Source organism: Hyaloscypha bicolor (genome assembly GCF_002865645.1).
Source record: "Hyaloscypha bicolor E unplaced genomic scaffold K444scaffold_116, whole genome shotgun sequence".
Lineage (NCBI taxonomy): Eukaryota > Fungi > Ascomycota > Leotiomycetes > Helotiales > Hyaloscyphaceae > Hyaloscypha > Hyaloscypha bicolor.
Window position 1 is genome coordinate 821,180 of NW_020194618.1, and position 13,276 is coordinate 834,455.

The window sequence follows — 13,276 nt, forward strand, 5'->3', positions numbered from 1 at the left end:
AATGATACGAAGATAATCGTTGGCACAGCCAGTGCGTGATCTATCGAGGGATAACTGATTCCACTCTGGAAACAAAGGGGCTCTAGGCAAGTGGCTTAGGCTAGAATTCCCGTCATTTGTGTTGCTAAGGGCTACGTCGATAGTGTCGCTTCATCTGAATTATTTGTGCGCTAGACTGGGAGTGATGTGAAACGGCGAAGCGAGACAACTTTGACTTGCGAGATGTGCTTAAAATAATTTAGCCCTGGACTTCTCCGATCAGTACCCCGAGCTAGAGCAACTCAAATCGCCAAGAGAGCTCCTGGGGTCATGCTCTGCACTGGCGGATGAACCAGATCTTGAATGCTGCCGCACAACTCAGGCACGCAGACAAGTTTCAAGCACCAGGCAAGCTAAGCATTGGCGGACATCTTGAAGTCTCGTGCACCACTTGGCCTACTGTGGAAATCAAGATGCAAGTTCGGCTTCAAGAGCTCCCTATTCTTCAGGAAAACAAAACCTTTGTCTCACTGACGATGAAACCAAGAGTTCCATTGATAACTTACTCTGAAATCTGCTTCAAATTGAGGATGCGGGCGCCTGTTGTCATAGACGCAACCAAACACACGAAAATTGAGAAGGACTTTGAGGCTAAGAAATATCCAAACTTTGGAGACCACCAACGTAGTGTAGACCTCTCATTCTCCCAGGAAAAAGAGCGCGCAAAAGCATCAGATTTCCTATCACATCTCGAAATGCTTTGTCTAGGCGGGTCGGGTCCCAAGCAGATTGATTCTGGCACCCATATTACACTTGGTTCATTCCTATTCTGCCAATGTTGGCTCCAGCTCGGGGCTCCAGCTAGCCGTCGAGGACGCGGAACAATCAACATCGAATTCAAAAGGCTCCAGTGCGTGCAGTAAAACTTCGCACTGGCTCCACGTTAGATCACACTTCGAACTTCAACCTCCCCCTGGGCTGAGCGCACATGATCAATAGGACAGCATCGAGAAAGCTTGAATCTCGAAGGACAATGAAACTTGTGGGAAGATTAATTATGTATGAAATTGAGAGATCTTCCTTCGTATTTGTTGTGCTGTCGGACGGTACAAGATCAAAACCGGCACTGGTCAGATAACCGTAAGCTACGAAAATTTTGAGACTGAGGCCAAAGAAATGAGCCCATTCAGTATAGACATGATCATCTCTCACAGCGCTGGCATCTGCTGGCTTCCAGGCGGATCGACATGTTGAAAACTGATTGACTCCGCATTGAACCATTCTGGCATAACCATGTTCTGTTATTCCGCTTCCACGACTGTCTGGCACCGCCATCGTTGTTTCCAAGGGATATCTGTGCGTCAGATGACCTCGGACGAAAGCTGTCCAGATTGCTGGAATGTTGCTCCACACTGTGGCTAGTTGGAAAATTCCACGGAGGGACACCCAGAGGAGGCAACATTCGACGCGGGGCCTGAAAGAAAAGAACGTGAATCTGGATCTTGTTGTAGATAAGAAGTGAAGACGTGAAGTGTTTTGGGATCAGCGCAAATCTCATTGTCTGCTCCACAAATGTGGGCCTAAACCTAATGAGGATTAGTGGATTTTTTCTAATCACGTCAGCGTGACAAGTCAACAACAACAGAACATTAACAACGTGACAATGACAAGCGACAAGGAAATCAACATCATCGAATTCCGTCTGGACTGCGGTGCTGCGGTGCTGTGGTGCCGCGAGAGGTTTGCTAACAGGAAGTCGCCTAGAAGCCTCGCAATTCGCAAGCCAAGTCCTGCCCATGAAGTGTTCCAGTTTGCGATTTGCCAAGTTGCGCTGAAACGGTTGGGCTAGCTGCCAACTTGTCCTTGGCATCACCCAGAGAATACGAACAGAAATGCGAGAATTCGAGACATCCGAGAATCAATGTCGTTGTAACATGAAGTTCTCACCGATCTTCTGTTCACCAGTGTAACAGAGAAGAAGGTAAGTCCAACCAAAATGTGTCGCAAAAGGTGTCACCAAGCTCGCAGGCTCTTGATATCCCTGGTCTAGTACTTCTCACTGCATGTTATTTTGAGTTTAATCGATCCGTCTGTGTTTAATACTGATCTTCTCTCATCTTGCTGCCAAGTGGCTCATTTATATCCAACAAAAGCGCGTTCTCGTCATCGTTCTGCGGATACGTAATGATGTTATCAATTCTGGTCATCTCGCCAATTTTGTGCCTTTTCTCATGCGTACAAAGCCTTGGAATTCCGAGAGCTACTAGCTCGACTAAGCTCTGGGGAACATACAATGATTCTCTCATCCAAGGGATTACACTTGATGAAATCAAGCAAAGCGGAGTGGCAACTACTTACGACTATTTGATTGTTGGGGGAGGCCCTGGGGGTCTTACCCTTGCCATGCGTCTTACAGAGGATCCAAACATTCGCGTTGCGGTAGTAGAGAAAGGAACTCTTTCCACATCGTACCTCACATACCAACTTGGGAACCTCGCGACCTCAACCTTTGTCGATCCAACGAACCCGGCTTTGCTTCCAAGCATCGACTACCTTGACATCACAACGCCTATCAAGGCGAATGGTGAAAGCCAGCATTATCCACAAGGCAAAATGCTCGGAGGTTCAAGTGCACGTGGGTTTGCTGCGTATGTAATCTTCCTCTTCTCGGTTAATCAAAAAGGCTGATCTTTCCGTCCTCAAGGTACACTCGAGGTACCAAGGGTACCTACCAAAAATGGGCCGACACTGTTGGAGACCAGGCATATGCTTGGGATAACTTCCTGCCTTATCTTCAGAAATCTGTCAAGTTCACACCTCCTAATGTTACGTCGAGGGGCGCCAATACCAGCGATATTCAGTTTGATCTCAATGCCTATCAACCAACTGGTGGCCCGTTACAGGTCTCTTTCGCCAACTTCGCTTCCCCATTATCGACATGGATGAAGCTTGCGTGGCAGGCCCTCGGAGTCAAGCCAGCCAACGGCTTCTCAAGCGGTACACTCAGCGGGGTCCAATATGTGACTTTAAATGTCAACCCTACAGACATGCACAGATCCGATGCCGCCTCATCTATGTTTGCAGCCGCCCGGAATCGAACCAACCTCGTTATATTCGCGAATACTCAAGCATTGCAGATCATGTTTAATGATAACAAGGCGGCCACTGGCATCATGGCGAATGATCTCAACAACAAGACCTTTCCTTTGATGGCCGCTCGTGAAGTTGTTTCATGTGCAGGCGTGTTCCGATCACCGCAGCTGCTTATGGTTTCTGGGGTTGGTCCCGCAAACCTTCTGCAGAACTGGAGCATACTAGTTGTCGCCGATCGCCCTGGTGTGGGGCAAAACCTTCAAGATCAGTCCTTCGTCGGCATCACTTACGAGGTCAACTTCAATACTACGAGCCAAATCTTCAATTCCCAATTTTCCGATTTCGTGAACAACACTTTGTTCCCTCAGGGCCAAGGTGTTCTCACAGATGCCCTCGATCTCGCCGTTTTTGAAAATGTTCCTCCTGAACTGAACAACACCCTTTCCGCGAGTACCCGCCAAGCTCTAGCTGAGCTGCCAGCAGACTGGCCGGTCTACCAATACCTCCCTGTTAACAGCGATCTGCTCATTTTCCGTACCATCGAATCAAAACCACCGACAAACGACACTCTTTCTCCCAACTACGGTTCATTGGCGTGTTCTATTTCTGCTCCCTTTTCTCGCGGCACCGTTGGACTCCGCTCCTCAAGCAATATGGATCCGCCTGTTGTGGATATCGGCTATCTCAATGACCCACGAGACATCGAGCTTCTTACAGTAGCCTTCAAACGCGGCCGTCAAAGCTGGACAACGCCAGCGATGAAACCAGCCTTGATTGGGAAAGAGTATTGGCCTGGATATGATTTGGTTCCAGATGACGATGACCAGAAGATTCGACAACATGTTATCGACCAAGTCATGCCGATTTGGGAAGCAAGCGCCACTTGCGCGATGGGGAGGAGCAATGATACGCGTGCTGTTGTCGATTCGAAAGCTCGTGTGATCGGTGTCTCGAATTTGAGGGTCGTAGATGCAAGTGCTCTCCCTTTTTCACCGCCGGGACATCCTGCGTCCAGTGTGTTTGGGCTTGCTGAGATGGTTGCGGATATGATGAAGCAGGAGTTTGCTGCTGGCAAGTGAGCGTTGCTTCGAAATGCCAGGCGTTAAATCGGCTGTGGGGAATTTACTCTGATGTTATATTTGTACTTCCTGTCGGCTGGACCTGTTGTCAGTTGTTTAAATTCTTCGTCCAAGCTTCTCAGCCGGTCTTGCGTTCATGAACTTATTGTACATAATTATACCTCTGAGTTTCGATCCATTTCAAATTACTACTTACCTCACCATCCAAGTTCAAAGCACTGCAAGGGAGGAAACCCGTCAAGTGCGCAGAGAACGCGAGCCATATCGGGATGAATTGCGGCAAGAATTGAAGAAAATGCAATTGCTAGAGATTTGACATAATATAATCGAGACAATCAAACCATCTTGACTAAGTAACAACTTGGAACATCGCAGCAGATTCTCCTATCCAATAGGTCTGCAGTGGTTGTCAGACACTATCCCGAGGGTTATTTCTCAGTTAGCCTTTCCTATTTTAATCTTTGTTTTTGCACTTGCGTACCCCACGGAGGCAACATGTGGGTATTTATCGCAGTCTTGCGAATGGGGTTGAAAAGTTGTTACAATCATCTTACAATTAATGTCAATCAGTCCATCCAAGCACCTCAGATAATACGGCTCCGTTCTCAGACGGTAAGACTCCACGATAGTCAGGCGGGCAAGTCCTTCAAGTATCAAGGCTTTCAAAGAGAAGGAACAATCACAATCTGGATTTTCGAGGAACATATTTTTTCATACAAGGATGTTTTCACACCCCAGACATAAAGCACAAAGCTCCAAACCAACTCCGACCGCCAAAGCATATGATTCTACAGTACTCCAATCTACACAGGTAGAACCAAGATGGGTCTGCGCTCATCTACGGAGCCATAATCCGGTACCCAAGATGCGAAAGAGCAATTGGAATCCCACACGAAAACTTCAAAACCCTATTTAATCCCAATCCAATTTCCTGACTCCGGTAAATGCAGGCACTAAAACGAATATACCCTTGGCGAAAACGCTCGACTTGAGGCTGAATCCCCCACCGACCCACCCCTCCCCCTCCTCAAGCTCCCCCATCCACGAAACCTTAATAAGCATTCCTCATCCAATCCTCCCGTTCCCCCCTCTTCGCCCCATTATACGCAACCGTTCCCTGCCCACCACCCACCTCCTCGCCCTCCCTCTCCAGTCTCTTCTTATGGCGTACGCACTTGTAGCACAAGAAGCCCATGAAGCAACCGGTTATGAGGAGGAAGGCGAGCCCGAACACGATGCCGATTATGGCGGGGACGGGGAGGTGGTAGCAGATCTGCTCGTTGGTGGAGGTGTCGGTCTTGCAGGAGCGCTTGAGGAGATTGTGGACTTGTTGTTGGGCTGAAGTTATAGAAGCCATGTCGACGAGAGAAGATGAAGAAGGGAATAGAGAGAAATTTATATAAAGCGTGTAGGTGAGTAATTGAATTGATGGGATTTTGGACCGAGTTTTGGTAGGGCGAGGAAGTACGTTTTGTGTGAATATGGCAGAATATATCTTACCAACGAATGGAAAAGAGGAAGTCCCACTTACTTAAATGGAGCGTCGGATCCTATCGTAGCACTGAATATGATTCCAATGCTGGAAAAGGGCACCCTGTAAGTGATTGGCATACCTGAGCGCGAGGCGGGATCCAGGCTCTGGGTTCCTGGCGCTTAGCTTGTGTTCAGTGCATTTCAGTGGTGCGCCAAGAACTCCATCTCTGGAGACACGGTTACGCGAGATGGAAAGCGCGTAGATCAGCGAAAATAGAACTGAATAGGGCAACGAGGTTTGGTACTTAGAGAACGTGTTTGGAAGAGGACGTTCTTTTGCGGAGGTGAATCTCCAGGAGACCGGGGATGAGTATGGAGACGCTTCTTCTCGATAAAACACAGTAGGATAGACAGAAAGAAACTGGAGATCTAGCGGGAGCACCCCCGCTTATTAAATTGGCACAAAGACATCTGGACTAGATTTGAAAGTTTCCTCGCTTGAGCAGGTCAGGGTGTGGAAAAGAAGCACCGATTAGCAAGCGCGTTACGGTCCTGAGATGACCGCTTCCATTTCAAAATACACGCATTACCTTCCACCCCTTGTTCGTAAACCAAAATATGGACATCGAATCGTATGAACGGACCAAACAGATCGGGACTCCCACGCATGCATATAACCACCATGCTCCATGCTCCATCCCTTTCGTTTTCCTACTTTAATGGGTATCATTCGCTCGCCTTTACTGTGCCTTCTTCGCCTCTTCCTCTTCATTCCATGGGTGCTTGATGGTCAAGCACCAGATATCGAGATAATCGCAAATCGTAACGATGACATCAACCTGGACTACCGTTAGCAGAATATAGAGCTGAGAGGTTGCTGAGACTTACCACAAAGCTTCCATAAACTCCGATAGCCATGCCTAACATGCAGAAGGCATATGCAACTTGATATCCGCCATCTCCAAGCGCACTCGGCCATCCAAGCCCAAGGTGTCGCTGCAAAAATGGTCCTAAAGAATCGAATACCCCATACGCAATTGGCAGGACGAGGACGTTGTAGTATGGGAAGTCGAGCTTGACGAGATGTGCTGTGATGATTTGCCCAACCGAATATGCATTTACTAAGCCTGCAAAGAAGACAAAGGGAACGAGATGGTTGTGGAGGATTTCGGGGTTGAGGGAGAGGTATACGGGGATAAGGGTCCAGGTCACGAAGAAGGGGACGAGGCCGAGGAGAGCACCGCGAGACCTGTCACCACGGGCTCGGCGGACTTTGATGACATTTTGAGCACTTTTCTTCGATTAGCTCATGCGGACCTACAAGTGTGTCAAACTCACGATTGGATGGTATTCAACACCAGAACAAATCCACCCTGCACCATATACCACTCATTGAATGGAAGGTTGTATATATATTCGGGAATGAATGCGTATTTCGGAATGCCCACGGTTGGGAACATGGCTTGCTGCCAAAAGCTGGCCCCTCCCTTGATAGCTGTGAATGCGTAGACGGCAACCAGGATTAGAATTCCTTCGACGGGCCCAGAAATCAAGCCGAGAGTGAGAGTCTTGGTGTGGTACTCGTCCCAGGTTTGAACATAGAAGGTTAGGAGGGATGCGAATAAAGTCATGACTGTCTTCCAGCCCATTCCCAGATTCTGCGAGGCAGCAAATATCAGAACTTCGAGGGATGTGTTGACAGCATCAACGCCGTGATCGAAAAGCTCTCCGAGCGGTCCGCTCTGATGGGTTCGTCGTCTACCATCACCATGTTAACCTCTGCAGACTCTAAAACCAGCTTCCGATCGACTTACGCTTGCGAGCCATCAACGGCATCAAACGTCTGATACAAAAACAATCCCACAGCCCAACTGGCATACACCCAGGGCGGGCAATCCTGATCCAGCGTCGGATTATACCACAGTAGCGTCAATAGATTGACCACCACGAAGCTGAATCCACTCAACGTGATCAGATTCGGCGCCATCGACATGGGGAAGCATTTTATCACTATATTTGTGTAAAATGGCTTCATCACGTATCGCGACAGGAGCGAGTGGTCGACGCCGGAGTATTTATACTGCTTCAGGTTCGGAAGCTTTTCTTGTCGCACGTACACCATGATTGCGGTTTGTCTTTCGAACAGGACAGAGGATTCGGCGAGAGGGAGATGCTCGGGGTGGTGTGGTCGGGTGTGATGTCCTGGCCGTGGAATTCCTCCTGTCGCGAAATGTTCGAATCCCTGGAGGACGCGCCGCCAAGACACCCACGTCATTTCCCCTTTTTGGCCCCCAGCTCGTGAAAAAGGGGCTGAATCGAGGATTTAAACCTCACATGTCTCACACATCTTTCTATGGTTCTACCCGGCTTGATACACTGCGATTGCGATCCTTCATTTAAGACAAGGCAACATAAGATATGGAGCAGCATACTCTACCATCATGAGCCCAAGTTGGGCTTCTCTGGCTTGTGACGACGCACATTGGAGACCCCCATTGACAGGCTCGCATGTCGACGATGAGATTCATGCTTTTTCATGGAAGAAATCCTCTGATGCCCCTCGTACACAAATTGCTGGTCTCACACAATTTTCTGCAGCATTTGGCGATCGGCATTGTTCTTTCCTGGTTGGCGACGCATGAGTTGGGGTTGATGGTTCTCTCCTTTGCTTGCGACATGGCTTTCAAGCTTGCGCTCTTTCGTTCCTTCCACTTTAAATTCAAGCATTTATATCTCTCGCAGGGCTATTCGTTCGCTCTTCAACATCATCAACATCGATATCTCAATCACCCAACCCGTTTCGGGGCATTCGTTTCAATATCAACGTTTCAATCACCCAGCTCTCTTGGGATATCCGCTTCCCAATTTTGTCATTTCGATTAACCAGCTTGCCTAGGACATTCGTTACCAATACCATCATTCAATATGGCTTCATCAAATAATTCCACGTCCGATTCCAAGAATCACCGCGCCAACTTCAGCCGCGTTCCTAAAATCGACATTCCCAAGATCATCGCTCTCACCAAGACTAAACTCCACAGGGTCGGTATTAGGGAACACTGCCGCAAACTGAAGGAAGCCCAATTCCGGGAGCACGTCAACCAATGGTGGAAGAACAGCCTCTTTGGTGGACCCAAAGATCCGAAGGGGAAAAAGAAGGACTTTACCGGCAAGACCGTTGTCATGATCGGCGCAACGTCAGACATCTGTGCGGAAGCAGCCATCAAGATTGCTCGTCTCAACGCAGCAAAACTTATCATTGGAGCTCGAAATATTCGGAAAGCCCATGAGGTGAGAGAATGAATCGAACGGGAGGCGAATAGGGAAGAGGTGGACTTCTGCACAATCTTGGAACTGGGGGTGGCCAGCTACCCATCCATCGAGAACTTCGTCAACTACGTGCAAGAATATCGCGAAACCCTTGGCATCCATGCCGTCGTTCTCAATATTAATCATCACACAGAGGATCTTGCAGACGACCATGGCCAAGTTTTTCGAAGCCGCCATGGAACGGAACTGCATTTGCAGATCAACGTTATATCAACGGCGTATCTGGCTATCTTTCTCCTTGCCTTACTTCTCGAGACCTCCTTGAAGGAAGACTCCACTACTCACCTTGAGTTCGTCGGATGTGAGCGCTACATCGTGCATCAGCGTTTTGAGTTTCTTCTCAACGGCCCAGAACATTCAATCCTGCAATACTTAAACAAAGACCCCGACGAAGCAATACAGTATCCGGCGACCAAGATTCTGCAGATGGGGATAATGTACGTACACTCCATTGAATATTCAGTTCTCGTCCTTTTCAAGTGTTCCACGAATGGTGGTACATTTGACTTAAAGCGTTTGAATGTCCCACGACTACTTGGCACATTGGCTGACTTAAATAAATCGGGCTAGGTTTCAACTCGCCAAACGCGTAAATCCCGCGAATGTTATCATATTTTCTGCCGAGCCAGGCCCTTGCGAAAAGCCCCCTTGGAAAGATCCTGACTCGGACCATTCCGGTGTCGACAAATTCTGCAAGCGAGCGTTTGCTAGGACAGCGGAGCAAGGGAGTCGAATAATAGTCAGTGGTTTGCTACAAGAACCGAAAGCGAATAGTTTGTTCAGAGCACCATTGCATGGGCGAGTCTACAAAGACGACGACGCCATGACGTAAGTCGGTCGTTCCACCCCGTCCAGTAAATCCAGCTGCCAATATTTCTCGTCCATCTGGTTCATTGCTCGTTTTGATCGGATCACAGACCTTTGCAATTCTACTTTAGATGGGGTCCAATATTGTCCGACAACGTCTTCCTCGAACTGATAGCGCGTTTTCGTAAGATGAAGAATTGGCAGGCGATAAAGTGCATCGTACCAGCGGGACAAAGTCGAATCACCGCGGATAGAATCCAGATGCTCCGAGTATGGTTCCCTCAGGTCCAACAGGGTTGTCGTTTCCCCAGAAACTTCCCGTTGTCCGACGACTATGATAGGACATTTGTAAAGAACCCATACCCCGAGCTCCCCTGTCCGCCTCAATCAAGAAATCTGTTGCTAATTGTTCTAGTGGGGTGATACATTGAGAGGCACTCTACCTGAGGGAGATGGCAAGTACGACAATTTTTCTTGGGAAGACAAACCCCACCCCCAACCTCGACCAGTCTCACTCGCAAGGCTGAGACGGGACAGAGAGGAGGTGAAGGAAGTCGTGGATGTAAGGGTTGGTACGTGGTTGGACGGGGTTCCGGTGCCTGAGGAGATAAGAGAGGAGACCGTTGAGGCGCCCGCTGATGATAATGCGGATGAGGAGACGGCCTCTGAGACCCGGAGGAGGCTTAAGGGTAAGCAAAAGATGCACAGCATCATTGATCCTCCGTAACCCAGCGATGGTTACTTTGCTCCAAGGTAGAAGCGTGACCTTGGACCGCTCAGCGATATATATATTTTTTCACTAGCCTTAGGATAGCTTTCCAAGTGGTACCTTACGTTGTTCTCGTCATCCTTGGTATTTTTAAAGGTGGCGGGAACTTGCTCAGGAAGTAAAAGCCGTTCGCTCTTGGCAGTGAAACCCTCCAAGTATACTTCTCTCTGCGCAATAGCTCCCCTGACCCTTCAAGCTCCAAGCAATTGACTCTCTCCGAACTTTTCAGTGGGTCAAAGCGCGTCTCAGCCAACAGTTGATGGGCTCAAGTATTGGGGGCGAAGACAACCCATTCGAGAGTAATGACCTGAAAGCAGCGAGGAAGATCGGACGCCAACAAGGCCCCGAGTGGGTGAGCTGTGTTGTAGAGATCAAGTCTAGGAAGAACATGCTGTGCTGAAAGCCAGTCGGGAGGTTTCTATCCCCTCAAGTCATCTTACGGGATGCAATGTATGCAGGTGAGAGAGGTGTGGAAATCGTGAACCACAAACTACAAGCCATGTGGACGCCTTCCGGACTCCCGAGACTGTGGATGTGGCGAGTGGCTGACGCTGGACTGAACTGTGCAATTGCCATGCGCTGGTGTGGTATCAGCCGCAGAATCTGGAATCACACTGGGTGAGGATTGCCCGTTGGACTTTCTAACAGAGATACTTCTATGGACAGCATGCGATTTTGAGGTCGGCGTGGTCCTTGCTACATGGCACTGTGAGTGAAGCCTGGTTATTTTAAGTCTTGGAGTTCGGAAGTGTGGGATGGTTGAGCATCATGGAATTCTTGGAGAGGAGAGACGGCGAAGATCCAGACGGTGCGAGGAAACGGAGGGTCGACGGTTGGCGCCACCAGTTCATGCGCATTGTGTTGTGGAGCGTGGGGAGTGAGGGTTTGTGGTGATCTCGAAGGGGGATCAAACTTAAACTTTCGCACGGACGGGCGTGGGGTGATCTTGATTTCTGCGGGGTCTGGAACATGGGGTGACCGAAATCGAGATTTGGCAGTTGCCTGGGAATGTCCTGCATGCAGCATGGTGTTGTTGTGCTGCTGGGGAAAAGGGGGTGGTAGCGGAGCCAGTGGAATAGCAAGCACTTGAGTCGAATTGAGTCCATTGATCTTTGCTTCCTGATCCTGAACAAATGCTTTGAAATTTTAAATCCAAGTGCCATGAATCTTGGATAAAGAAAAGAAGAAGAAGAAGAAGAAGAAGTGAAGTAAACGCCATCACCCATCCATGTAAAATCAAAAAGCCAAACACCCGCATGCCCAAACCAAACCGCCCATCCAAATTTTCCTTCCTTTCCTTTCTCGGCCTTCCCAAAAACACCAGTGGTAGCCGCGTAGCCACCGATACATGATTCGTTAACCCGTAAGAAGAGAGATTCATTACAACAGTTCGTCGCTCCCGCTCGCAACGCTCTTTTCGATGGCATCGATAATCTCCCTCTCTTCAAAGACCGGCCCTTGCCCATCGCACTTGGCGACCTTCTTCAACCGCTCGCTGACGTCCCCGACGTCCACCAAGCCGCGGACGTACAGCGGGTGCTTGATAATGTAGTCCCACGTCGCACCGGCAGCCAGCAGCCGCTCCCCGGTATCAGAGGTCACGATCCTGTGGCTCGGCGTCTTGTTGTCGTGCGCGCGCAGCACCTCCGTGTAGAAGTCCGTCGGCGAGTAGCGCATCGGCCCGGCATTGGGCAATGGCTCTGAACCTCCCCGATGCGGGTGTGCCGCCGTGGCCTTCAGGATCTCGTTCTCGGTGGCTGCTTTTTGTAGTTGGAGCTTGAGACGCTCGTTCTCTTCGGCCACGTTGACGGAGTCTTGTTGTAGGGCCGCGAGCTTGGCCTCGAGGTCTTTGACGTGTCGTTCTTTGCGTTCGCGGAAGGCTCGTTGTCTGCGAATTGAGTTAGCAATTGGAGATAGAAAAGAGAAAGGTTGTAAAGCAGAGATTGCGGGCTACTTACGCTGCGCGGTTCTGAGCCTTTCGCCGGGATTGTGCGGGTGTCATGTCGTCGTCGTCACTGTTGCTCCCCCTCCGATTGGAATCATCGTTCTGGTCCCCATTGTTCATCTCATAGTTGTGATTCGACGTGCTGATCGAGTCTTTGTGCTGCGAGAGCGGGCTCGGCGGCTTGACTTGAATGCCATTGCTGGCGGGGTTGAAGTGGGGGTTGAATGCATCGAAGTTCTGGAACTCGAACGCATCCTGCTTGGGGGTCAGGAAGGACTGTGAGTAGGGTTGCAACGTATGAAACTGGTCACGAACAGGTGGAGAGTTGCTGAATTCATCTGAGTTCGAAGATCCGGTGTGGGCGGGCGTCGGCGGGAGGCCCAGGAACTGGTAAGGCTGCTGTGCGGCTGCGGTGAAGTAGGGATAGTCCATTGTATATACGGACGTTGGAGCGGTGATCAGCAGAGGAGGGAGGAGAGGGAAATGCGGTATTAGTGAGAGATTGGAGATCGATGCTGGCGGCTTATAAAGCGCGGGTTTTGGCAGAAGACAGACCGGTTTTGAGGATTGTCGTCGAAAGTTTATAGTTGGTCCTCCCGGAGTGAGTCGTGACAGGGGCGGGCACTAGCCTCGACGGTCCTTGTCGATAAGCACCACCGGCCTGCGACTCCAGGATGCAGCCAAAATCGTGGTCTGAGCTATCCCAGGGAGAGACATTGTTGACTCCCCGGCTTCAGAGGCAGCAGGCTTCACTCTGGCCTCCACACATTTTGCAAATGTGCAGGGAGGGCGCTGCAGGCC

At 49.7% G+C, this 13,276-nt stretch overlaps 5 protein-coding genes across 5 annotated transcripts; 2 read left to right on the forward strand and 3 right to left on the reverse strand.

The window, feature by feature from the left end:
- The first annotated feature begins 1,023 nt into the window (after positions 1–1,023).
- Positions 1,024–4,410, forward strand: K444DRAFT_653908 (GMC oxidoreductase). Its single transcript, XM_024885909.1, has 3 exons — positions 1,024–1,468; positions 2,314–2,627; positions 2,684–4,410. Exons 1-3 carry the CDS (start codon positions 1,379–1,381, stop codon positions 4,149–4,151), a joined length of 1,872 nt encoding a protein of 623 aa, XP_024734570.1. The 5' UTR covers positions 1,024–1,378; the 3' UTR covers positions 4,152–4,410.
- A 436-nt stretch (positions 4,411–4,846) lies between these two features.
- K444DRAFT_615066 (uncharacterized protein) lies at positions 4,847–5,626 on the reverse strand. The gene has a single exon (XM_024880648.1). It carries the CDS (start codon positions 5,506–5,508, stop codon positions 5,203–5,205), a length of 306 nt encoding a protein of 101 aa, XP_024734571.1. The 5' UTR covers positions 5,509–5,626; the 3' UTR covers positions 4,847–5,202.
- A 298-nt stretch (positions 5,627–5,924) lies between these two features.
- K444DRAFT_593105 (sn-1,2-diacylglycerol cholinephosphotransferas-like protein) lies at positions 5,925–7,819 on the reverse strand. Its single transcript, XM_024878286.1, has 4 exons — positions 7,439–7,819; positions 6,963–7,382; positions 6,513–6,915; positions 5,925–6,463 (listed from the first exon to the last, which is right to left on the reverse strand). Exons 1-4 carry the CDS (start codon positions 7,744–7,746, stop codon positions 6,365–6,367), a joined length of 1,230 nt encoding a protein of 409 aa, XP_024734572.1. The 5' UTR covers positions 7,747–7,819; the 3' UTR covers positions 5,925–6,364.
- Positions 7,820–8,549: 730 nt separating this feature from the next.
- K444DRAFT_631838 (uncharacterized protein) lies at positions 8,550–10,488 on the forward strand (the record flags this gene model as incomplete). The annotated part of the gene is made up of 5 exons (XM_024883418.1): positions 8,550–8,915; positions 9,009–9,391; positions 9,525–9,782; positions 9,893–10,031; positions 10,177–10,488. 5 exons carry the CDS (start codon positions 8,550–8,552, stop codon positions 10,486–10,488), a joined length of 1,458 nt encoding a protein of 485 aa, XP_024734573.1.
- A 1,422-nt stretch (positions 10,489–11,910) lies between these two features.
- K444DRAFT_533547 (uncharacterized protein) lies at positions 11,911–12,595 on the reverse strand (the record flags this gene model as incomplete). Its single annotated transcript, XM_024875158.1, has 2 exons — positions 11,911–12,418; positions 12,489–12,595. 2 exons carry the CDS (start codon positions 12,593–12,595, stop codon positions 11,911–11,913), a joined length of 615 nt encoding a protein of 204 aa, XP_024734574.1.
- Positions 12,596–13,276: the final 681 nt, after the last annotated feature.

Excerpts from the sequence above, each read along its gene's own strand:
- K444DRAFT_653908 (XM_024885909.1), top strand. The coding sequence starts at position 1,379 with ATGTTGCTCCACACTGTGGCTAGTTGGAAAATTCCACGGAGGGACACC. Across the intron at positions 1,469-2,313 it reads GGGGCCTGAAAGAAAAGAAC|CAAAGCGGAGTGGCAACTAC; the intron begins GTGAATCTGGAT and ends GATGAAATCAAG. Across the intron at positions 2,628-2,683 it reads AGTGCACGTGGGTTTGCTGC|GTACACTCGAGGTACCAAGG; the intron begins GTATGTAATCTT and ends TCCGTCCTCAAG.
- K444DRAFT_615066 (XM_024880648.1), bottom strand. The coding sequence starts at position 5,508 with ATGGCTTCTATAACTTCAGCCCAACAACAAGTCCACAATCTCCTCAAG.
- K444DRAFT_593105 (XM_024878286.1), bottom strand. The coding sequence starts at position 7,746 with ATGGTGTACGTGCGACAAGAAAAGCTTCCGAACCTGAAGCAGTATAAA. Across the intron at positions 6,916-6,962 it reads GTGTTGAATACCATCCAATC|TGCTCAAAATGTCATCAAAG; the intron begins GTGAGTTTGACA and ends ATCGAAGAAAAG. Across the intron at positions 6,464-6,512 it reads GAGTTTATGGAAGCTTTGTG|GTTGATGTCATCGTTACGAT; the intron begins GTAAGTCTCAGC and ends ACGGTAGTCCAG.